Raw genomic sequence first — 24919 nt, 5'->3', positions numbered from 1 at the left:
TTCAGTTTACATTTTTAGTAAAACAAAATACATATATATCATATCTTATATACATAGTCAATTATGGTTTGTGGGCGTAGTTAAAACATCTACATAACAGCAACGTTTCAGTGGAACCGGCCTATACAGATCGATGTTTTTGCATCAATTTCGATGTTTGCAAACTATCGGCGCAATCGATTGTCGGTGCCATCGGAGGGCTTCCAGCACTAGACACTTCGACGTTTTTTTTTTGCCACGGATTGTGTATGTAGTTTTAATTGTGCTCGAAAAACTGCGTTAAAGTGGTTGTCAGCGTGGATGAATTGCCTCTCAAAGAACTAGACATATTGGACAACGGTGAAGCGCGTCCAAAAACAATGCAAACGCAATAGTTCCATTTACTAAAACGGGTACGAAGGCAGCTCGAATTCGAGTTGCAAAGTGCGTAGCACAAAATTTTAAAGATATTTTCAAAGGGAGGGAGAAAAAGCAGCAAATTAACGCTACATATATATGTATTTTGTCGAATTAATGGGTCTTTTCGTTGTTTTCTGTGTGTGTTCCGCTATTGCAGCAACTTCAAAACGCTGCTGCAAACGAATTCTGTCCATTTAGCACCGAAACGCCACTGGAAGCAGAAGGAAATGGTGTCCACCCGCCAAATGTGCAGTGGAGGCGGTACGTCCGCTTCTGAGGGGGTTTCGCCGTTCGGAGGCGCGGGATCGGGATCAGGATCTGGACCGGGAATGGGTTCTGGATCAGCAGTGGCGTCAGGGACGGGAACTGGAGTACAAGAGCCCCCCGAGTCCACTGCAAACCGAACCTCCGTCCTGCGGCGAACCACCAGCTATCAGGGTCACCAGGGACAGAACCAAGCCCAGGGCTCTTATCGTGTCGTCTCGTCGGGTAGCCTGGCCGAGTCTGCCAGCGCGGTGACTCGCCACCACTCGTACTCCATGCAGATGCAACGGCAGCGGTCACCGACGGCCTCCACCACCAGCAGCGCAACCGGCCTGTACGATCTTCCCAACGAGCTGATTGAGAAGATCCTCAGCTACGTGGACTTCAAGAAAGTTTCAAATCTCAGATTGGTAAGTGCACAGCCCCTCCGTTCCACCCAAAGCGCTGGCTATTAAATCAATAAAAAGCAATTTGCCCAAGTGCAAGCGTGGTACGGCTGGGTTATCCAACCAACAAACTACCTGCACTTGTATGCCTGTTCTTTTATGTATATGGTGAATTCTGCCGCTCTGCTGTTATGAGCAATATTTTTCGCTATGCGTTGCACTTTCCTCGACGGATTTCGGATTTCCCTTGGCAGGAGGCAATTAAAATTTTGTCACGAGGGCACATGCACTTGCGAATGCTTATATATAGCAGAGCACTCGGCATCTTGGCTTCGGTTGGGGATATGACAAAAAGTATTGCCGTTTTAGGATTTAGTGGATTTAAAAACGCTAGGTAATGGACTTTTGGACTTCATTTTTTTTAGGGAACGACTTACTCAACACAGAAGGTATTAATTTGAATGAATAACAAGCTAGATGTATGATTCTATTATACACTTTAAAATACAGAGATAAACTTACATATTAATATTATAAAATATATTACTTACCAAACAAACTATACCAATTTTAAAAATATCTCCCTTAAAAAGCCACGAATAGCGCATGCAGACTATGTAAGAAATAATTCCAAGAATACTTTCACAGAGCAGCTTTAGTTCAAGGTCCAGAGGGTAACTACACTTCGTTGATTGTTTCTCGTTGGCATTTTTGCCTGCACCCGCGTCTCCCATCCACAATTCGTTGTGTATGTATGCACGGTTATTTGTCGTAGGTAGCGGAGACAAATGTAATCTGATATAATTTAATAACAAGCAGAACCACTAGCTCGTGGATGAATGCGGGCGCAGCAGCCGAAAAAGAAATCGGAATCTCAGCTTAGCTTAGCCCAAAGCCCGACACATTTTTAGCTGTTTACCCTCCTGTTAACTCGACTCCCGGATATTCATACTCGCAGGTGTCCCATCGCATGAACGACATTTGCATGGCCATGCTGAACGCTGCATTCTCCAGGCAGATCAAGACCACGTTGAGCCGATTCCAGGCGATCAAGGCTAGCATGCCGCGCCGGGAGTCCCACCGTCGTAATCATCCGCTGGCCTGCGAGTGCGACATCATCGAGACGTGCTACATGCGCCTATCCCTGCTCCAGATGTCCATGGGCAAGCATATCGAGCGGGGCCATTGTTGCTTCTTTCCGGGCGCCGTAAGTGCAGTGAATAACCTACCCGAACCCTACGATCGCTAATGGGAAGTTTTTTCATTTTCAGATACTAGACGAAGTCCAGGCGATTCTCAATTATATCAGTATTACGCCCAGGCTGCAGCGACCTTATCGAGTTACCGACGAGCTCTTCGATCTCTCCACTATGGCCATGGAATACTTTAAGGACCGCATCGAGTCCACGCTCCCTGGGCTGGCGTATTTCAACAAGGACTTTTATACGCTGCCCACTACAACAAAGCGACGTAAGTGCTTTGAATTTCCTAGTCGCCAATCAACTAAGCAGCATTTCCACCTTACAGCCACGCTTGCCATCAGTTCAGATCTCGAAGACAGCGCCAGCAACTCGCCGCCTCAAAACCACATGGTGCTCCGCAAGGGCATCCGCAAGATCAAGCAGGGCATGAAGATGTACAATAACCAGCTATCTGTGCTGCGCACCGAACTTCGCACCTGTAAGCGCAAGGCCGCCGAGCAGAGCAAGCAGCTGGCTGAGCAATCAAATCTCCTAGCGGAGCAGCAGAAGCAGACGCTGGAGTATGCCAATCGTCTGGACGAAAACGACAAGAAGAACGAGGAGATGTCTCGCAAGTTCTCTACCCTATTGCAGGTGAGTTGAGGCTCGACCTTATATTGATTGGCATTGAATTTCTTTCTTGCAGGAGCTCAACAAGTGCAAGACGGAGCTGCAGTTCTGGCGTTCGAAGAGTCCGGCCATCCCTGCCGTATGCAGTTCGTGCAATCAGAAGGTGGCGCCTGTGGTGCCGCCTGAGGATTTTCAAGTGCTGGTCAACCAGGGTGTGGATCCCGAGCACTTTATCGTCATCAACGACGATGCGGATGCCGAGAGCGATGTTAGTGTCGGCGAGCTGAAGGAGTTTGCCTCGCCGGATGAGTCCACCACAGCCAAGCTGCTGGCAGTGAGTACCGCAGCCAAGAATCTGAAACGCAAGATGCCATCAGAGAGCCAGTCCAATGCCATAGCGTCCACCTCGAAGGCAGCAGAGGTTGCCCAGTCCCAATCACAGTCGGTGGCCACCGGCAATGCAGGAGCTGCGAAAACTGCGGGCGGCTACTCCCCAAAACTGTTTTATGGCAATCATCAGCGCAGCGGCGTGATTGTCAGTCCGGTGTCCAAGAATCTGGGGGTGGCTCCAACAGCGGACAAAGTGGCGCCCGGATCGGAGGCTCTTGAGGAGCCGGAGGAGGCGAAGAAAGCACGTAGAGTACAAAAGGCCAACAGATATGTAAATACGCCCGGCAAACGCAGTAAATAAGGATTAGGACTTACGCATATACACTTTACATATTTTTTACCACTTATTTACATATAAAGTGTGCATGCCGTCGTTCACCTGACCCCACGGATGTGGGTTAGGGATCGGGGCATGCGCCGTAGTGTTAACGGAGGAATCAAATTAATATATACACATATATCTATTAATGTCAAATGCAGTAGGCATTTCGAATATTATTCATTATTATTATTATCAAGTACAACAAACGTGTCTGTATGTTCTTCGGTTTTAACGCCCCGCAAAAACCAATTGTAGTTAACCACCACTTTACACGAACATCACACGATTCCCGTAGTTACTGGCAGAGCAAAACAGATAATAATAATTAAAAAGCAAATTAATTTTAACTAAGATATACAACAAAAAAATGCAAAGAAATATTTTAAATAAAACTTTAAAAACATTAAAATCAACTACTACGAATGTGGTTTTTACGCTTGTAATAATTTCCAATACTGAATAAGAATTTATTTTCTATTGACTTAGTCGAAAGAAATTTCTGGAACAAAATGAGAAAGAGCCACCTAGAGATAAGATAATTTTATTTACAAGGTCAAATATGAAAACAAGGTTACAGCTTTTGTGAGCGTTGCTTGCCAGCCAATGGCTTATTGCGTTCATCCCAAAGGGTGACCCCATCGCATGCACAGATTCTTTTAAAGTTTTCCAAGATGCCCGCCGAACGAGCAATTATACCACACGCGATCCTGGTGGGAAAAAGTTATACATGTCAATGATACAAAGAGTGGAGCATATTTATATACCTTTCCCCAGAGTTGCCGTCAATCAGGCTCTGTTCATTGGTCCCGTGTCCCAGGTCATCGGCATTGGCTGTTAGAACGACAGCCCTTCCGATGATGTCCCAGACCTCTAGCACTGGATCCACAAATCTAAAGGTGGCCCTGCCATTTTCATCGGCTCGGATGTTGCCTAGATCTCCAGCGTGCCGCTCCTCTGCCGCAGCTGCAGGGCTTCCATGTGGCGATTGGCGGGGATTGTAGTGATCTCCGACGGACGAGCAACCTGAAGAAGTGTCTCCACTCTCGTGAATGTGTAATCCGTGTAATCCCGGCGTTAGACCGTCCACAACGCCATCCACCACCACTCCAGGCTCCTTGTCTGCGGTGATGGTGGTAAACCGAACCACTCCCTGGATAGCTGTCTTGTCCACTACACTTCCTGTGGTGTTTATGAGGGCCACCGCCGACTGGCCGCCGAATCCAGAGAGGACAGCCCGGACCCCTGTGGCTTCTATCTTGTCCTGAATCTCTGACCAAGGTCGTTGGGTCTGGACTATCACTCGACCCTCCTGGGTGTCAATTTCCACCTGGCCGACCCCATCAAGCGCCGAACGGAGTGCTCCGGCATAGGACTCGTCACCTTTTCGCATCTGCACTGCAAATTCGATCTGCACATGAACATGGAAGCAAGTTTCCTGTCCCGAAAAACATATACTTACCTTGATGGAGCTCATTTTTATGGTCAAAGTGCCGAATAACAATGATAAACAAACTTTCGTATCGATAGACCTCGATAGGTTCAGACAAATCGCGCCTTTTTATATCGAAGATATCGGTTCACACCGAACAATACAACAAAAGTTTGAATCGTCTGTAAAATGCCTACTAAACCTATATATTATAACTATAAACTAATATTTATAATTAAGAATTAGAAAACAATCAAAGTATTTTTGTGGTACAACGTTTTACATTTATGGAAACATAGTTACCAGCTCTGGTTGTGAACTTTTGCAATGTGGCCGGATGCAGAAAGATAAATACCGCTTAAAACGAAAAACAAATAATAGGGGGATTCATCAATCAATGCCTATTATACTGGAAAACTGTTTTTAGCTATGAAACTGTGATAGGATAAGTTACTTTCCTTTCTCCGAACAAACTTAGCTATCTGCGTCAATTAAGTTTATGCTTTTTGATGAAGAAAACGAATACTTACTTTTAATTGTAAAGCATTCCATAGATAAGCATTCCAATATGATAATATGACTTTATGAATAATAATAGTGATCGGAGTGCCATAACAATATTTTAAGTGCATAGATAAAAACTTGATTAAATACGGCTAAATACATAGGATATAATCATCGGTTTTCTGTTTAATTTGACCAAGTATTTTATAAGCCGAAGCTGAAGTTGTCAAACGCTTCTGGGCCCGATTCAAAACGGTAACCTAGAACTAGCTTAGATGCTAACAAATTTTATTTCCGTGCTAATTTCCAGAGCTGTGGCTCCATTCACTTTATATTACGCTTTTAATTTAGGTTTAACTTTTCTTTATGGCCGCCGACAGTTTTAATCAATGGCCATAAAGAGTATTTTTAAGCCAAATGATGCTAATTTGCGTAATTAAGAGCGCTAATTTTTGTCTACAAAAATCCCAAGCGACAGATGCTGGCTTATTTAAGGTTCCAAAAAAACGTGCAACCAATATGAATGAAGTTTTTCCATTCGAGCCACTTTATTGCAGCCAATTGCGCCTTGACTTTCATTGTGCAAAATAAATTAATTTCACTTGGACCCCGTTATTGATGGCAATTTAAAAACAATTGAGAAATATTTAATATTGCCTTCAATTGAAGAACTGTAAAAGGAAGCACTACAACAGAGAATAATAATAAAGCCGTTCAATTTCCAAAAATTTGGCGAGTCGGCACATGGCTTTGTCAATTAAGGTCTTTCTTAGCACGTCGAAGTAGGGATTGAGATGAATGATATCGGTGGATAACAATTAGTCGCTATTAGAGTATCGCTACTAGGTCTAAAAGTGAAAAGAATATAAGAAGTCGATATAAATAATTTATAGCACCACTAGTGCAATCGACTCATCTGATTTAAATGCGATGGACGATACTTACTACGAAATGATGGAGGAATGTAAGACATTTTCTTGGTTACATTTTCTCAATGGTTATGTGACTATTAACATCAATAAAATAAATTAATATCAATATTAGTTCTGCAAGGTTGTAATAATTTTTACAGGTCTGGCGAGGTCCACCCTAACGACAGATCGACGCCATACGCCCACAAAAAAAGCAGGTGCGCTCTTTAGTATGTGCTCTTTGGGGCAACGACTAATGACAACAGCTGTTCTTGTTGATAAATAGCATTTAGAATTTTGTCGCCTTGTTTTGGAGCAACAAATGCAAATTCGCAGAATCGCCCTCGCCTGGAAGGATATACATACATATGTAACGGGAAAGTGAATAGATAAGTTGGCCTGGAGAGTGCGTGCCACGGCAAATTAGCCTAGCCTTTGTTTTACGTGCATTCCACAAAGACGCACGCACACACACACACGTACATAGACTGACCCTTACAGTGGGGCACTGGTATGGGTTGTTGGTTGAAGAGCGCATTTGGAGCTCTTTGGAGCTCTTTTGGAGCAGAGTGAGAGGCAAAGAGAGAAGACATAACGGGCTAGTGTATTTTAATATTAGCTTTGTGGCGTTCGCTCACCAAATCAGTATTTTTCGTACCATCGGCGTTAAAACACATGTTCAGCGATTTATTGCGGGAGTGTAAACTAATCTGAAAGAGCAAAAACAAAAACAACAACAGCATCATAATCATCGGCAAAGCAACAACAACGGCACCAGAAAATTTTAACACGTTGACGCTTTTTCTAGTGTTTATCGCGAGCGGAAAAGCTTACTAAGCGCGTAACAAGAACAAGCGAGACCCCGAAATCTTTTTTCATCTTGGTCTTTGCGTCTTTGAGTGTGCGTGCCAAAATTCAAATACGTCATCGACGCGCGCAGCGTTAAAACGAAACGGAAAGAAATAATTGATAGACACAAATGCCAGCGAAAGATTGAATTCAATTGCAGGAGCAACAAAAAGCTAAACAAATTAAGGAAAAAAGTCCCCCCACCGCACAGCGACAACTTCAATTAATTAACTTGTTATTGTGTAGTATCGTAGCAGTCCGCTTCTTGCCATTCACCGCGAAACGCAGGCACACAAAAGAACGTGCAAAACAGCTGGGACTCGAACTGAGAGTAACGGAACGTCGAGCAACAAGTGCAGCAGCAGCAGTAGCGGCCGCAGCAACAACGACAACAACAACGACAACATCAACAACACAAAGCCCTTTCAATTGTGGGAGAGAGAGGTATATGTGTCTGTGTGCACTCCAATAAATACGAAGACAACGGCCACTTTTGTTGTTGCCACAATCAATTAGAGTGATAGCACGCGGCAGAGGAAAAGCAGCGCCGCAGCAGCATCCGCATCAATTTGCCGTCAGCATCTGAATCTTCGGGTCGGCATTATTCCGAAAAGTGTGATTGTGAATGTGAGCGTAGTTGCTCCCGTTCCGCCTCCGTAATCGCAAGTGCTTGTTGTTATTGCCGCAGTCGTCTGCGATCCGCGAACCGCGATCTTTGGCTGTGTTTGTAACGGCGACGTCGTCTTGATTGGAACGCTCTGTTTCTTGACTTTTTTCGTACTTTTTTAATTCCGAAACTGGTGTATCTGTAGTTTCCCGCTAACGGCGAAAATTCACACAACTCATTGATATTTTAACCTCGTGTCCGCGTTGGCTGCCGCTCGACCAAGGTTCTGCCGCACAAAATGCTTGTCTCTTTGGGCTTTTCGAAGCCTCGCTTCGTCGGATTAAAAGTGCTCCTCTAGCACGCTAGCAAGTCCGGCCACATAAACAAGAAAACCCAAAACTTGAAAATATAACCACACATTGAATTGGCAGAAAAAGTTATCACCACCCACTGAATCGTACCGTTATCGTTATCGCAAAACAGAATCCACAGATAAAAAACGTTCCGTTTCGCTTCGTCGTAAATACAGTGCTAAATCGTGTGAAATAAACTAAAATCGCTGAAAAAACAGCCTAATTTGTCTAATGAAAGCCGAGAGCATTTGTGAATAATTAGCCCCGAAAAAAACCTGTTCGCAGTCACCGCAAAAATTAGGCTCCAATAAAAAGTGACGATCTAAGAAACTGGCATCTCGCCCGCTTGATATATAACACCCCAACACAAGCGTACATTTCGCGATAACACCTATACTAAACAAAAAAAAAAGAGAGAAACCAAATCCAGCGAATCAACTTCACAGTAAAGTCGCAAAGTCAGTGCAAGCCAGAGCTAAATCGTCGAGCAAACCGAGTAGTTGTGCGTACATCCAATCGTTAAATCGCAAAAAGTCTACGGAACCACCCCCACAGTCGCTATCATAATCTAGTGCTATCATAATACGATCCGAATAATGTCAGCTTTCTGACAGTGTATAACAAAACAAAGTTACATAATCGCCGTGTAAATCGAATTTTTTTGGAAACGAAAACCCACAAGTGCCCAATTGGAATGTCGAATATCTGACAGCGACCAAACAAACAGCGAAATCAGTCGAAGCCAAACTCAAAAGAGAACCAACTGCAGAAGGAAAGCAAGCGCAGCCTGTTATCAGTGAAATATACACACATATATATTCGATTTCAGCGTAAACAACTGCTATATAATGTCCGTCGCCATCTGACAGTGGTCCAAACAACCAGCACAAAGAGCTAAAAGTAGCCGCAACCAGTGACAAGTTTCACCAGATCGAGTGAGACCTGTACTGTAGAACCAACCCAAGACACTTAAGCTTGCAGCACAGGCAAACAAATTCAGCGATAAATGGAGAAATCTGAAATACGACTGCAACGCATGTCTAATGAATATCAGTCGCAATCGAGCTATATGTATCTCCGGACCAAAATGCTGTTAAAAATCGAGAATACCCTACTTCGAAGCCATCGTCAGCGCGAGACCACCGGTATCAAGAAACTATACAATTCGTTTTTCGTATTGTTTTAATTTGCCCCCCGGCCAGCCCCAAACCCTCTCAAAGACCCCAAGAACACAAAACGCACAATAGCCACCTTTCCAATTCCACTCAACTGTGAGCCAAGTTAGACAAAGTTACAAGAAGCAAGTTATACATGTTTTAAATATACATTAAATATATATGAATAAACTAGAGATATTATTTGGTTGTTAGTAGAACTCACGTCAAGTGCATATTGTTAGCCCTCGTATATCCAAAGTGCTGTGCGACGAACGAACGATTAAGTAAGTGTGTCATATGAGCATTTTGAACAAGTCAAGCCAAAATGTTAGCCTAAGCAAGTAATCAGTAAGTGTCGGTCGATCAATATACGGTTTCTACTTCGAATATTACTATAACCATCAATAACTTTTGTTGCATTTCGCATTGCACCAAAAACTTGAGCAAAATTGCTGGCGAAAATACTCCGGTCGGAAGTGGTGTTTCGTATTACGGGTGACAGCGATCACGGTCCAATAATTCAGGATTCAGGATATCTAACGACATTAAGCACGGACTAATAGAGACCAAAAAGCGATTCCAACGCCGTTAACTCACGTACCGAATGGCGCTTTCGTTTCTATCCCAAAACTCCGGTCTGTTGGATTTACAAAGCATATTCGACCCACAATATTCTCATCATCAACAACAACAAGAACATTTGAGCCACCACCCTCAACATCTCACTCAACAACATCAAAATCAACAACTACAACAACAAGCGGAGCAGATTCAACAACATCAACAACAACGCACCCTTCCAACAAAGTTCGATTTGAACCTGTTCAACGAACTCGACCAAATGGAATTCAACAACTTAAACCGCAGTCAATATCAGAATAATAATAATAATAACAATATCAGCAATAATCAAAACTCCAACAACAACAGCAACACCACTAACGGTATTAGTGAAAATCTAAATCAGGTAAGCATTCAGGTTAGCATTGCTTAAATTTCCTTGGTAAAATTCTGATGGGTTACAATGCATTACTTGTTTAAACATTTGAAAGGTCTTGATTATATAGGGTAGGCGAGGCGGTAGACTCGGAATCATAAAGGAAAACAGTCATACTCGTAAATTGATTTTTTATAAGTCATAATAATTCCATATGATATCGCCATATACGTATATTGTTTTTTACTCTCAATGTAAAGCATTTCTTTACGTTATAGGTAGACAGACCATCGAGGAAACTGAAATATACCACAGAATCTAAACTAATTATAGCTAACAATATTTAAACAACTGTTTTGAAGCCATAGTTTGTTTCTTGAATCGAAACTGTCGCCTCCCAAGCTCCTTACAATTGGGTGATTACATTTTTCCAAGCAAAATCTGTTTGCCTTGAGGCATATATAAATATATAGTTCAATTGCTAATTATACTATATGGCGGGGTGTATCATATAACGAATTTGTGGTAGACAGATAGAGAGAAAAACAACAGAACAGCGCTTAATAAATAGTTGCAAATGTTACGTCAACAGTCGGACTCACTCTACCAGTCGATATGTGTTTTATCTTCCTTTATTTTTGGATGTATCTTTAAATAACGCCGCTCGTTCTGTGTCCTCTTTGGCCAGCTCTTCAGACTGAGCCGTCTTCCGTTTGTTTACACACATCGAGCACGCTCGAACTTATCTTTGGAAAGCATAATTGTGTGGAATCAAACCGGGTCCGAGCTCTCATAAGCAAATAAACATGAATCGATGGGTTTTTATGCCCATTCCCTCTCTCAGGTCAGGGAGAAAGAGGGTTGGTAGAGCTCAGGCGAGATTGCTGGCGACCTTATCAGCAAGGTTCGGACCTACATATACAGTATTCCAGCTGGACTGTAGAGATAATATTGAGAGGGCATACCCTCGTTGGCGGCTAGACACGCTTTGCTGCTGGTTCTGTGCTTCTGATTCGGTTCTAAATTGATTAAACCGTCGAAATTCCGTTTTCGAACTAAACTCCCATACGTTTCGGTTTTCCAGATCCAAAACCGCCACTTCATTAGCGGCTACCATCACCAGCATATCGGTTCGGACTATGAGCAAGTGATCAACTTTGTTGATTCGCCGCCAAACTCAGAGGAATCGTGGACAGGTAAGGCTGCCGCAATCAGTGCACTCAGATCAGTCAGCTCACCTCATCCCCATCACCATCACCTTCCACATCTATCGATCTCGTAGAGAGCAGCTCGCTAATCGAACAAATTACGATTGTCGTAGACGGACAGTCAAAGGACTCGCCGGGACCGCAAATCATCGACGTGCAGACCATTTTCCTGAACAGCGGCTCACGCAAAAGACGAATGGATTGGGACTCTTTGGACATTGGCCAAACTGAGAACTCACCCACAGCATCGCAGAGCGGCGAGCTGCCCACCAAAGTGGCCCATCAGGAGAAGGACAAGCACAAGCGCGAGAAGCACTCGGGTGAGGATCATTTTCATATATCTTTTACCTTTGACCCAATCATTTTTGTGAAAAATTCTTTGTTAGGGCAGTAGAATAGGATCAAAATTACAAAATCAGCCCTTATGTTCTAAGAATAACCTACATGTAATGCAGATTATAATCCGGTATGGATTGCAATTCCCCAAAGCGAAGAATCATTATGCAATGTAATTATATAACTTTTAAGACCTTTCACCCAATTATTAGGGTAGTGACTTGCCCTTTGACTCCACCTATAGATTGTAAAAATGGCAATACATTTATTCCTGCTTTAAAGTCGTATTTAAACAGTTTCTTTTATTTTTTCTTATAAAGCCCAGAAGCTATGGGAATGCTAATTTCACAGAACAGGTCCGATAATTATGATAAAACTCAAACCCATCGCATCGATTCATCAAATTCAATGTATTTAAAAGTGTAGAACAGAAAGATTATACAAAAATGTGTCCCATATTCTTGTTGTTCATTGAATTAGCTTGGTGATTTGCATAAAATGTAATCAATGAAAGTAAGCAGCAAGAATGAAAAACGCCTGGAACTGACTTGATATTTCTTCCTGGGATTGCATCTGGAATCCGAGAGCGAGTCAGAAACCCGTGTGTGCAAATTAGAATTCGTCGTAATTGAGAAACCCGTTTCCGAGTTGCGCCCCTTGATTATACAGCCCCGTGCAAGTATGAGTATATGGATATTGAGATGCCTAGACAGATGTATTCGATCTAACGACTAATTCGATCGATGGTCCGTAAGACAAACGTGAGACTCTCTGTTGTTGGGTGCTAAGTGGCGTATAAACAATGGAAGATCATCGCTAATTAATCTGTATCTATCAGGCACAGGAGTTATACGACTTGTGCGTGACATCGCAATTAAAGTCTGAGCTCAACAAAGGGCTAAGCTTGTGGTGTTTGGAGATGTTGGGCAAACTTGGTGCAGGAGTAGTTGCACTTCGAAAGATCATGTCTTTAAATAGTTTGATAAACTCATTAACATGCGACGGCTTTCAATATCGGAGTTAGGCAGCCGAGTTACAATTAACAGACTGCGATGGTTAAAACCCGCCGTAAAACAGTAATTAAATTAGCACCTCCGCTTGTGTTAATCAATAGAGCTTTAATAATAGAACGCCACTAAAGAATTAAAATCTTCCCTCAGTAATTTTCCAATGGCCCGAACAAGCCCCCAACCGAAACCCTTTAAACTTTATAGATATGCCCTCGAGATTGCTCCAAAATCACGCAGGGTCCCTGTACTAATTACCCCGAAGCGAGTGACTGGCACACTGGAACACTTCGAAACAAACAGATTTAGGTAGAAGCACTTGTGTGGGGGCACCCGACCATATAATTTGGACGCCAATCTAGAGCTCGGCCCTCTCTTTTAGATGGCTTATCATTCGGCAGGCGGCACTCGGAGTAGATAAGACTAAATGCTAGCGTTTGGCCGTACAACAATCCGCTATTAGGCAAACCTCCACGATTGTGGAAAAACTGAGATCATTCAAACTATTCAGAACTTCACGACTATAGAGGAGAACTGAGATCACTCGACCGGGCTAATGGCTTCAGCTTTTGTCCTGCCTTTTTCCCACATTCGATTTTTACATAAGAGAAGGCTTTAAGCCCATTTCCTCTTGCCATTTGTCAAGGGAACTAGCCGGAGCATCCATTCTATTCTGTTCGGTGTTCCTATATGTCCGCACTTACAGATACGGTGTATCAAACAATTGGCTGTGACACTATCGACAATGTGAAACGAGAGAGCAGCGCAATCGATGTGCGTCATTCGGTCTTGGATAACTCGGAATCAATTGTGATCGAGATATGAATTGTCCGATGAAATTGTCCACACAGCTACAATTCCTATCTGTAGACGGATTAAATCAATTAACGAGGCATTACAAACTTTTATTTGGTAAATTACTTTGTTTTTGGACTCGGCTCTACAGTATAGACAATATATGTAGATGCATATATTCGGTTGGTGGCAGAACACATAAGGTAAAGGGCTATATTTTTTTTTTCTTAGTCGATATCTATGCACATTACCACTCGGAATATTACCTGAAATTTTCCCTAATATTATTTTTGTTTTTATTCAAACATTTTAGTATCGTGTTGTATTTCAAAATTAGACATTAGTGCATTATATTGGGAACCCGTGCTCAAAATAGCATTAGTTTATGCTGTATAAAATTATACTTACGTGTCTATCAATGAATTATAAATTGGCCCTTCAAGTGCCGCATTCTATAAATTCATGACAGCATTTATTTTGGCTAAGGCACAAGTTTGACGTCAACGGTTTAAGGTCGGCGATAGTTTTTCAGGCGTCATTGAAAGCTCTGTGATAACGCCTAAAATCTAAAATCTAAAAGATATCGCAAACGTGACAGATACGGGTTGAAATATAGCTTTTGGTATTTTTCAAATTTACAGGTCGCAGCAGCTGGAGCGATGATATCGGCTTCGATCTGAACGCCGAGTTTAACAGCAACTCGTACTTGAACAAGTAAGCTAAGCCCCCCATCCCCCAACGGAACCAAAAAATTCAATTTGAGCTAATTTACGTTTTCCCACCGCGATCAGTGAGAACTTCCTGTCGTTCTCCCCTACGCTGACCACCCTGAAGCAGGAGCCACAGACGGAGCAGATCAAGCCGAGCCCCAAGGCATCCCTGGACAATGCCGCAGCATCGCCTTCCATCGCCATTGCCAAATTGGATGAGGTCCAGAACTCTCCGCCGCAGGCTATTCCTGGCCAGGATTCGGCTAACGGATCTGGATCGGCCGGCAACGGCAAGCATGACGTAAACTCCGGACTCGCCTGCGGGTGTGGCTCTCCTCAGGGTTCACCATTAGCCAACGCGGAGTATGAGTTGAACGAAAAGGGAAAGCCGCAGCAACTTAGCGTTTTGGATCCAGCTAAAATAGAGATAGGTTCGGCCAACGGAGCTACCCATGCTGATGATCACAAGTAAGTATTAAAAGTATTAATATACTGCGTTGCGTGTAATCTCATTTCTAGAAACCAATAGTTCCAAATGAAATTAGATTATATGAAAATGATGTACAGTTTTGACAATCTCAAAGGAGTTGAACTAACTTTAGATCATTATATATAATAACATCCGTGCCTTTCCAGATTTCAGTACATTTTAGCAGCAGCCACTTCGATTGCCACCAAGAACAATGAGGAGACTTTGACGTACCTCAACCAAGGCCAGAGCTACGAAATAAAGCTGAAGAAGATCGGAGACCTGTCCCTCTACAGGGATAAAATACTGAAGGTGAGTCCAAAGTCTCTGTCCGCAGCCTCCAATTGAGGCGGAGAGTCATGTGATGCGGTGAATTATTTGACTGTCGAGTGAGCGACTTGGTCATCGCGTCTGTGTGACCGCATGTGTGTATATGGGGAGCTCAATTGATTTTAATAAGCCTCAATTAAGCCTGGCGACTTGAGGGATGCGGAGGCATTACCAGTCCATGTACATGTGAAATCTGCGTGTGCGAAAAAACTTTCCAAATGACTTCACTTCTTGCCACTTCTCACAAAACCGTTTCCCTCCCCTTCCCTTTTGCAGAGCGTGATCAAGATCTGCTTCCACGAGCGTCGCCTGCAGTTCATGGAGCGCGAGCAGATGCAGCAATGGCAGCAATCCCGCCCAGGCGAACGCATCATTGAGGTGGACGTACCGCTCTCGTACGGCCTCTGCCACGTGTCGCAGCCACTGAGCTCCGGCTCACTGAACACTGTCGAGATCTTCTGGGACCCACTGAAGGAGGTCGGCGTTTACATCAAGGTCAACTGCATTTCAACCGAATTTACCCCAAAGAAACACGGCGGAGAAAAGGGTGTGCCCTTCCGACTGCAAATTGAAACCTATATAGAAAACACAAACAGTGCCACCGCCAGCGGCTCGAGCGGCAGCAACAACAGCGCCAGCGGCAGCGCCAGCGGAAACAGTGGCTCCACTGCTCCAGCATCACCGGAACGGACTCCCAGTGGCAGCAATGGCAAACAAGCGGTCCACGCAGCTGCCTGCCAGATCAAGGTGAGTTAGGACCACTGCACCCAACGTATTCTTGGTTAGACACGTTTATTGTCCGCTTAACGGAGAGAGTGTCTTATATTGTCCGTTCATATGATGCAGGATTCCATTTAAAAGATAGTACAAGATTGTATTGCTTTTCGCCGTCAGTAAGCTAGATCTTAAATAGTATTCATTTACTTCTTACACAAATACATAGAGATCCAGCGTAATTAGATAGCTGTATGTACATATTTTGTCCGTTGATATCATCTTTAAAGAGAACGACCTATTTTATTTTTAAGTTATGGCCACTTCTGTCCGAAAATACCCAACGGAATTTTACGGGAGAGAACTTAATCAGAAGCTACTCTGCGTTTCCAAACAACAAGTACCATAAAAAGTGTTTAATTTGTTTGTGCCAATAAAATTATCTACACATGTATTCATATCTGGGACTTACTGTTATCCTAAAAGACAAGAAACAAAAATCTCGAAATGTGAATCATTATATAAAGGTTTTCTGTTTAATTGCCTGTAAAAGTAGCACAGTGCAAATATATTCGATAGTTTTCCCTATGGTAATAAATGTGTATAATCAAGATTACAACTTATCATATTCCGAACAATCCGCTTAGAAAACGTATATTAAACGATTGTTATTACAGGTTTTCAAGCTAAAGGGAGCTGACCGCAAACATAAACAGGATCGGGAGAAGATCCAGAAGCGGCCTCAATCGGAGCAGGAGAAGTTCCAGCCCAGCTACGAGTGTACCATCATGAACGACATATCCCTGGATCTGGTGATGTCCGCCACCACTACTGGCTGCTACAGCCCCGAATAGTGAGTATTCCGATTCTTCAGATAAGCAGAGAGATATAGAATCGTAGTGGGCAGGGAAAATTTCCCCAGTTGTCATAGCTTCTGCTCCAGAATTGGGTAACAATTTATTGCGCTGCGCTGTCCCACAATCTTCCAATTGAGCCCGCAAATTTTTCCACAACTCTTGTTTATGTGACAGCTACAGACCGAGCTTTTTGATTTACGAACCAAGCGACTGCCGTACCATCCATTTACATAACGTCCAGTTAAGATCAAGTGCATTTTACGTATTACGTAAATACTTGTTCTTTATCTGACCGTACAGTACGGTTCAGAGCCCTTAGGTAGGGTCTTAGCCGTGTTTAGTTTCGCTGCATTCTTATCGACGCAGTTCTCATGATAAGGTCAGACTACTGATTTAGATTTCGATTGATTTGAGTGCTTTAAGTACGGTTTTGCATTGTATTTAAACTGCTACTTTTTGAATATAAAGATCAAAAGCATTATGTTTATTTGGGAATCCAAAACATAAACAAACAAACCGAGCGATTACACGTTGCTTTTGTGGTTCTATTAAATATGTATTTTATTTAGAACCAAATGTGAAGTGGAAAACGCTAGGTACAGATATTTCGGTGGAAATTTTCCATAACGAGAGCAAATGAAAATCATTCAGTTTGTCATTTGCATGATCACAAAATCATAAAGATCAATCGAATTGGGAGCAGATACGTGTTTCATACAAAGAGAGAACACCTCGATCGGTGAGAGATCCGGAGAAATGGGGAGAAAGAGATTTACAGAGAGAATTCGAAGGATAGTGGGGCTAAGAGATGAGTTAAGAGCACTGTGCTCCGTGGTCTTTGTTGTTATTGCGCCTGCTCCAAGCTATTTTTAGTTTAAAGTTGCTTTTAACCGGTTTTTGGTTTTGGTCTCCGTTCAATGATTTCGTTTGTTTGCATTCCGAGCACTATAGATAATGATGGCGAATGATATGCGGGTTGTATAAGGTCTTGTATTGTTGGGATCGATTTTATCGATCAGTTGCAGAAAAGCCTATGGATAGGTATTATCCACTCAAAAACCGGAAATTATGGGGGGGCGAAAGACGCAAATCTGGATAACTTCCCCGGTGGTTAGGCAGCCATATAAAATAGATTACAAACGGGTTTGCCTGGCCAATCAGCCGCAACTGGGCGTATCGGGTGCCTCCTAAGCAAGGCAACTTGCTCGGCGATGGGAAAATCGAATTGTGATTTCTGCGCTGGCGTTCCCCGCATTAGTGAACATGCGCTTGCATCTGAAGGATCGTCGCTCCTGCCCACCTCAGATACGGAACGAGCTCTACTGGATTTGTAGGATTTGCAGGAACGCTGGAAAGCAGGCTTGTACTAATCTCTTTCTGTGTCCTATTCCTTGCAGTATGAAACTTTGGCCAAACTCGCCCGTGCATATACCCAAGTACGATGGAATACTTCCGTTTGCGCCAAGTGCAGCTTCGCCGGCTACCAGCAGCAGCCCCATAGCCATCAACTCGGTGACATCGACCAACTCGCCCACCCTCAAGCTGATGGACACCACAAACATGGTCTCACCGCAGCATGTGCCCGCTGACATAGACGATTATGTAGGTGTCATTGCCCGCTGCTCTCTAAGCAGACTTACTAACTAAACGACCCTTTATTGTCCATATCAGAGCCAGAACATAATGCCGGAATCGACGCCCTTACAAGTGACGCAGTGGCTGACCAATCATCGCCTCACGGCCTATCTCTCAACGTTCGCACAGTTCTCGGGAGCGGATATCATGCGGTATGTGATCTGGATCGTTTGGAAGTTGTGTAATCGAACCGAATGTTTTACAATTATAGTTTCAAAGATAATATAGATAAGCTTAGAACTAGTATTAAGTGATACTAAGTGACCCAATTTTATACCAAGTAGTTTCCTTTAATCGATGAAATTTTAGGATAGGTATAATTAAAAACGTCGTTCGATTGCAACTCACTCTCTTACTTACTTACATATATAAGGGTTTTAGTTTTCAGACAATTCGTCAGAAAGCTCCTCTTTGTCTGCTTAGATGCGAGTCTTAGTTGCTTTTGATTAACTTTTTATACGATCAAGCTATAAACAATATAATGGTTTTATCAGTTTGCTGAGCAATCTTGTTGACTGACATCTAATAAACTTACATAAAACAACTAAGGGACATTATGATTCCCCATCCAATCGATTACGACCAAGAAAACCGTAAAGTTTTTGCTTGTTAAATGCCTTGATTAGATAGCTTGCGTACTCCGTGAGATGCTTGACTCGTTAAAAGTTATTACTCCCTAAACGAATTTATGGGTTTCTGTATGTAATAGTTCTATCTTTATCTCATGCCACATCGCACATTTCAAATATTTTTGTTCTTGTGACTTATTTATATTTTGGAATTATTTTTAGCATGTCCAAGGAGGATTTGATTCAAATTTGCGGCCTGGCCGATGGTATTCGCATGTTCAACATTTTGCGCGCCAAGTAAGTGTTACAATTTTGGAAAAATCAAATAGCTCTTCTAATTCTGAACCTTCTACCAGGACTATTGCTCCCAGGCTAACCTTGTACGCCAGCTTGGATGGCTGCAGCTACAATGCCATCTACTTGTTGTCGAACACGGCCAAGGAGCTGCAGCAGAAGCTGTTCAAGATGCCAGGCTTCTACGAGTTCATGGCCAAGGCCAGTGCACAGGAGAACGGAGCCGGTGGTGCAGCCAATGCAGCTGCTGCAGCCCTCTTCAACAATTGGGGGATGCATTCCAAGTACTCGGGCAGCGGCTCCAATATCTTCAACGACGCCAACAAGAGCTGCGTATACATATCGGGGCCATCTGGCATTCTTGTGACCGTCACCGATGAGGTGCTGAACAACGAGATCAAGGATGGCAGCCTCTACGCAATGGAGGTGCAGGCCGGCAAGGTGATCCTTAAGCTGATCAACAAGCAGGACAACAACTAAGCTATGTTTTGGCAACGCAGATGCACTGTAGTAGTCACCACCCGAGCAATCAAGTATAGTTTATAGCATTTACACGCAGTAAGATGGCACATTGAAACCGTTTTTTATATAGGTTTTAATTTGTATGAGATTTCGCGCAGCAATTTTGAACAAGTAAAAAGCAAGCAGCCCCTAACCCTGTACCCTAAAATCTTTGTTAAAGAACTAGTGCAAAATATTTAAGTTTCGTTTTCAGTCCTCACTTTAAGTTTTGTTTATTTTATATGTATTTTATACCACCTACGATATTCGACTACATATGCACATTTAATTCTCCGATGCGATTGCATTTCGATTCGTTTTTTTCCTACTTTTAATTTCTTTTATCGCTATGGCGTATGCTTATCACTTAAATAACTATTTTTTGTAGAACCACACCAATATCAAATGTTTGAAGTAGAAAGAAAAAACCCAAAAAAAAAAAAACAAATAAATTTAAAATATTGATTATTACCTTGAAGTACAGTACCACGAATACAAGAATTGATCAATTGTTTCGAAGCAGAGTTCAACTAGCAACCAAACAACAACTTTTGTATGTGATAGAAGCAATAAAGTGTTATCCACAAGTGGACTGTCAAAAAAGTGTGTACTAATTACGTTTACGAATGATGGGGGTTCCCAAATAGGATTTTGAACTAAGAGCCTACTAGGATGAATGGATAAAAACTTATTTTTATTTAGGAATTCCCCGTAAATGTAGTACAGTTTACATTGTAGTACATTATAGTACTTCCCTATTTGGCATTTCTCCAAAATTGTTGCAGTATGGATGGCTTCCGTATTATAATATTAATATACCTATATTTCATATGCTTCCTGGGTGAGTTAAACAATTATTCTGTGATATTGTGAATTGCATTTTGCATTTGAGTGAACACGACAGCTTGGGAAGTGCAGGGCGATTGTCAAATTTCGCAATATATGGTAGAGCAATCCAATCGAATCTTCACCTATCGCGATGCCAGCGGATCTATCCAACTGCAGCGCTTGGAAAATGTTCCATCTGGTGTCGCTCTATTCATGTACTGCAGTCCTACGGATTTCGTTGAAACTTTGTGCCAGGACAATGGACAGTTCTCTGTTCCGCTGCCCATGAGGTGCTTTAGTCCAATGCAGCCGGTGACCAAGCGGATTCGAGATGGAGATGGTTCTGGAAACCTGTACGCCGTGGGATATACCATAGATGGCAAGGATCTCGAGTTGTACCGCACCTGTTTTGATCCCCAGCAAGGAAGGCTCTTGTTCTCGCAGAGCGATGTCTACTACAAACGATTTTGTGAGTAAATCATAAAGTTTGGCCTTTTGCATGCAGCCCTATTATAGTGTACGAATAGTTCCCAAGCGGCCGTTTGTGGAGTTTGTGGCAGATGAGATGTTCAGTCCTCAGGAGGCTGCTGCCTATATGAAGTCCAACATCTATTTCGCGTTTACATGCATCTACGGTAATGGCCAGTCGTACTTGAAAAGTGCCAACTCCTTGGTGATTAATCGAGGACATATGGTGGCTTCCGCGGACTTCCTGTTCACGGACCAGATGGGCAGTACATTCCGCTATCTAAATGTGGTGCCACAATTCAAGTCAATTAACGATGGCAATTGGGAGAAGATTGAGAGATGGGTGCGCAGTCAGATCCCGCAGTCGACCTTTTTCCGGGTCAAGACGGGCGGAATTGGCATCTTGACATTGCCAGATACCAAGGGCTTCCTTCAGTCGGCTTTCCTCGCCGGCTCCAGGATACCAGTTCCCGAGTGGACCTACAAAGTGGTACGGGGTGCCACTGGCGATGGGCTGTACGTCTTCCTCACTTACAATAATACTTTTCGATCGGAAAGGCCCCAGTGCCTGGATATTTGTTACCAAGTTAATTGCCCCTTCGGACTCCCAAATAATCCCGCCGATGGATTCACCTTCTGTTGCGATCCCAAGCAGTTCCCATTTTAAAGAAGGAAGCATTAATGCATATTTTATCTAGGGACTGTGCGAAATTAACCTGCGTAATAATCGTCGGCTAAATAATTCAGTATTTTTATTCAACATACGCTCATAAGCTGAAAATGGCGAAAGTTCCAAGCCAAGGGACATGCACTGCAAAAAAACCAAATAAATTCTAAATTTCTATTTTATATATACTTAAAAAAAGCGAAAATTAGTACGCTTTCGACGGGTTTTTATACACTCTTACTATTTTAAAAACCATTGCATGCAGGAATGTATTTTGGTTATATTATGTTGTGGTTTTAATAATGTAATATTGTAAACCGCACCAGAACGATTAGGCAGCGATTAGGTCGTCTAATGACATTTTAAATGCTATTGAGAGGCCTTATAAACACTTGACTGGATCATTTATCCATAAGTTCAGAGAAAATCTCGACGTGAAATGAGCAAAGGAGTAGAAATCTTTTACAAAGGCCAGAAGGCGTTCTTGAACATCTTCTCCTTGTGGTCTCAGAATGAACCCCGTTGGAGAATCATCCACCAGGTGAACTATGTCCACGTAATTGTGTTTTGGGTGCTGCTCTTTGATCTTCTGTTGGTGCTGCATGTGGTGGCTAACTTGAGCTACATGTCGGAGGTGGTGAAAGCCATCTTTATACTGGCCACCAGTGCAGGACACACCACCAAGCTGCTGTCCATCAAGGCCAAGAATGTGCAGATGGAGGAACTATTCAGCACACTGGATGACGAAGAGTTTCGTCCTAGAGGCGCCAAAGAAGAGTGTATCTTTGCATCAGCCTGTGAACGAAGTAGGAAGCTTCGGAACTTCTATGGGACGCTGTCGTTTGCCGCCTTGGGTATGATGCTCATACCCCAGTTCGCCTTGGACTGGTCCCACCTTCCCCTGAAAACATACAATCCGCTGGGCGAGAATCCTGGCTCACCTGCTTTCTGGTTCCTGTACTGCTATCAGTGCCTGGCCCTGTCCGTCTCGTGTGTCACCAACATAGGCTTCGACTCCCTCTGCTCCTCTCTGTTCATCTTCATCAAGTGCCAGCTGGACATTCTGGCGCTGCGGCTGGATGGGATCGGTCGGCCAAGCAGTTCTGGTGGCACTGTGGAACAGCAACTTAAGGAAAATATCCGCTATCACATGAACATCGTTCAGCTGACAAGGACCGTGGAGCGCTTACTTTGCAAGCCGATTTCGGTCCAGATCTTCTGCTCTGTTTTGGTTCTGACTGCCAATTTCTATGCTATTGCTGTGGTAAGCTGTACATTTTGTAAACGCAAGCTGATCATATTTCACATTTTCGCCAGTTAGAAAGTAACCATATTCCATTATTCAACTTTAATGCATTTTATAACTAATTCGACACCCAGAAACTCGAGTTTATTTTAAATTGAATGGATAAGCTAACATCGGTTATTTGTGTTACCTACATGAACTAGTTGTCTGAAGAGAGGCTGGAGCTGTTTAAATATATGACCTACCAGACGTGCATGCTGATTCAGATTTTTATTTTGTGCTACTATGCCGGGTGGGTAGGCTGTATTCGGCTTGCATACCAGACTAGTAATGAATTTCATCAACAGTGAGGTAACCCAGGGCAGCCTGGACCTTCCGCACGAGCTGTACAAGACCTCTTGGGTGGACTGGGACTACAGAAGCCGAAGGATTGCTCTCCTGTTCATGCAACGCCTTCACTCGACTCTCAGGATTAGGACACTAAATCCCAGTCTGGGATTTGACCTAATGCTCTTCAGCTCGGTGAGTCGTGTTCGAGTTTCAACCATTTTGTGCACTGTAGCCAATTTCCATAATGAGGCTTATTAGCCATTTAAGTTCGTAGCCTATAAAAGGCTTTCCTCGAGGGCTTCCTAATGGAAAAGTGAAAATCGTCAGCATGTCTCAGCATCAGATGGTTACGGAAGACTTCTATAAGTACCAGGTGTGGTATTTCCAGATCCTTGGTGTTTGGCAGCTCCCCACTTGGGCCGCAGACCACCAGCGACGTTTTCAGTCCATGAGGTTTGGCTTCATTCTGGTCATCCTGTTCATCATGCTGCTGCTTTTTTCGTTCGAACTATTGAATAACATTTCGCAAGTAAGGGAGATCCTAAAGGTATTCTTCATGTTTGCCACTGAAATATCGTGCATGGCCAAACTATTGCATTTGAAGTGGAAGAGCCGTGAGCTTGCTGGTCTGGTTGATATGATGTTGTCCCCAGAGTTCGGCGTTAAAAGTGAACAGGAAAGGCAGATGCTAGAATCGGATAGAGTGGCTGTTGTCCGTATGAGGAACTTCTACGGCATTATGTCCTTGGGTGCGGCTGGCCTGATCCTTGTAGTTCCCTGTTTCGATAACTTTGTGGAGCTACCACTGGCCATGTTGGAGGTGTGCAGCATCGAGGGATGGATCTGCTATTGGTTGCAGTACCTATTCCACACAATTTGCCTGCTGCCCACTTGTGTCCTGAATATAACCTACGACTCGGTGGCCTACTCGTTGCTTTGTTTCTTGAAGGTTCAGCTCCAAATGCTAGTCCTGAGATTAGAAAAGCTGGGTCCTGTGATCGAACCCCAAGGTAACGAGAAGATCGCCATGGAACTGCGTCAGAGTGCCGCCTACTACAACAGGATTGTTCGGTTTAAGGACCTGGTGGAGCTGTTCATAAAGGGGCCAGGATCTGTGCAGCTCATGTGTTCCGTTCTGGTGCTGGTGTCCAACCTGTACGACATGTCCACCATGTCCATTGCAAACGGCGATGCCATCTTTATGCTCAAGACCTGTATCTATCAGCTGGTGATGCTCTGGCAGATCTTCATCATTTGCTACGCCTCCAACGAGGTTACTGTCCAGAGTTCTAGGTTGTGTCACAGCATCTACAGCTCCCAATGGACGGGGTGGAACCAGGCAAACCGTCGGATTGTCCTGCTCATGATGCAACGTTTCAATTCACCGATGCTCCTTCGCACCTTTAACCCCACCTTTACTTTCAGCTTGGAGGCCTTTGGTTCTGTAGGGCAGCAGAAAGTCCTTTATTTATCTCAATAACTAGTTATGTTCTTTTTCTTTCAGATTGTTAACTGCTCTTACAGCTACTTCGCTCTGCTGAAGCGCGTCAACAGTTAGATTTCGAAAAATCGAAGCACTTAAAATTTTGCAACTGGCTTCAGTAGATTTTCAAAACCCCTTAAAACTTTATGCACA

At 43.3% G+C, this 24919-nt stretch overlaps 6 protein-coding genes across 7 annotated transcripts; 5 read left to right on the top strand and 1 right to left on the bottom strand.

The window, feature by feature from the left end:
• The first annotated feature begins 210 nt into the window (after nucleotides 1-210).
• LOC122618569 (F-box only protein 28) lies at nucleotides 211-3985 on the top strand. The gene is made up of 6 exons (XM_043795110.1): nucleotides 211-392; nucleotides 557-1073; nucleotides 2008-2256; nucleotides 2321-2519; nucleotides 2577-2884; nucleotides 2937-3985. Exons 2-6 carry the CDS (start codon nucleotides 627-629, stop codon nucleotides 3549-3551), a joined length of 1818 nt encoding a protein of 605 aa, XP_043651045.1. The 5' UTR covers nucleotides 211-392; nucleotides 557-626; the 3' UTR covers nucleotides 3552-3985.
• Nucleotides 3986-4097: 112 nt separating this feature from the next.
• On the bottom strand, nucleotides 4098-5187 carry LOC122611972 (copper chaperone for superoxide dismutase). Its single transcript, XM_043785421.1, has 3 exons — nucleotides 5032-5187; nucleotides 4337-4980; nucleotides 4098-4279 (listed from the first exon to the last, which is right to left on the bottom strand). The coding sequence occupies exons 1-3, from the start codon at nucleotides 5044-5046 to the stop codon at nucleotides 4144-4146; spliced, it is 795 nt and encodes a 264-aa protein (XP_043641356.1). The 5' UTR covers nucleotides 5047-5187; the 3' UTR covers nucleotides 4098-4143.
• A 1876-nt stretch (nucleotides 5188-7063) lies between these two features.
• LOC122611973 lies at nucleotides 7064-9420 on the top strand. The gene has a single exon (XM_043785422.1). The coding sequence runs from the start codon at nucleotides 9232-9234 to the stop codon at nucleotides 9409-9411; it is 180 nt and encodes a 59-aa protein (XP_043641357.1). The 5' UTR covers nucleotides 7064-9231; the 3' UTR covers nucleotides 9412-9420.
• A 564-nt stretch (nucleotides 9421-9984) lies between these two features.
• Nucleotides 9985-20333, top strand: LOC122611968 (upstream-binding protein 1). Of its 2 annotated transcripts, none has more exons than XM_043785410.1 (12): nucleotides 9985-10349; nucleotides 11404-11515; nucleotides 11641-11847; nucleotides 14307-14379; nucleotides 14457-14843; nucleotides 15012-15156; nucleotides 15451-15921; nucleotides 16566-16741; nucleotides 18143-18347; nucleotides 18417-18532; nucleotides 19172-19246; nucleotides 19306-20333. In XM_043785410.1, exons 1-12 carry the CDS (start codon nucleotides 9987-9989, stop codon nucleotides 19721-19723), a joined length of 2748 nt encoding a protein of 915 aa, XP_043641345.1. In that variant the 5' UTR covers nucleotides 9985-9986; the 3' UTR covers nucleotides 19724-20333. The 2 variants fall into 2 exon arrangements, with proteins under 2 accessions (XP_043641345.1, XP_043641344.1); XM_043785409.1 differs by having other exon boundaries at nucleotides 11602-11847.
• A 116-nt stretch (nucleotides 20334-20449) lies between these two features.
• Nucleotides 20450-21707, top strand: LOC122611971. Its single transcript, XM_043785420.1, has 3 exons — nucleotides 20450-20585; nucleotides 20649-21041; nucleotides 21100-21707. The coding sequence occupies exons 1-3, from the start codon at nucleotides 20531-20533 to the stop codon at nucleotides 21705-21707; spliced, it is 1056 nt and encodes a 351-aa protein (XP_043641355.1). The 5' UTR covers nucleotides 20450-20530.
• A 439-nt stretch (nucleotides 21708-22146) lies between these two features.
• LOC122626589 lies at nucleotides 22147-24797 on the top strand. The gene is made up of 4 exons (XM_043806910.1): nucleotides 22147-22971; nucleotides 23157-23245; nucleotides 23301-23511; nucleotides 23558-24797. The coding sequence occupies exons 1-4, from the start codon at nucleotides 22147-22149 to the stop codon at nucleotides 24761-24763; spliced, it is 2331 nt and encodes a 776-aa protein (XP_043662845.1). The 3' UTR covers nucleotides 24764-24797.
• Nucleotides 24798-24919: the final 122 nt, after the last annotated feature.

Source organism: Drosophila teissieri, chromosome 2L (genome assembly GCF_016746235.2).
Source record: "Drosophila teissieri strain GT53w chromosome 2L, Prin_Dtei_1.1, whole genome shotgun sequence".
NCBI classification, from domain to species: Eukaryota; Metazoa; Arthropoda; class Insecta; order Diptera; family Drosophilidae; genus Drosophila; species Drosophila teissieri.
This window is presented reverse-complemented; position numbering and strand designations above follow the sequence as displayed.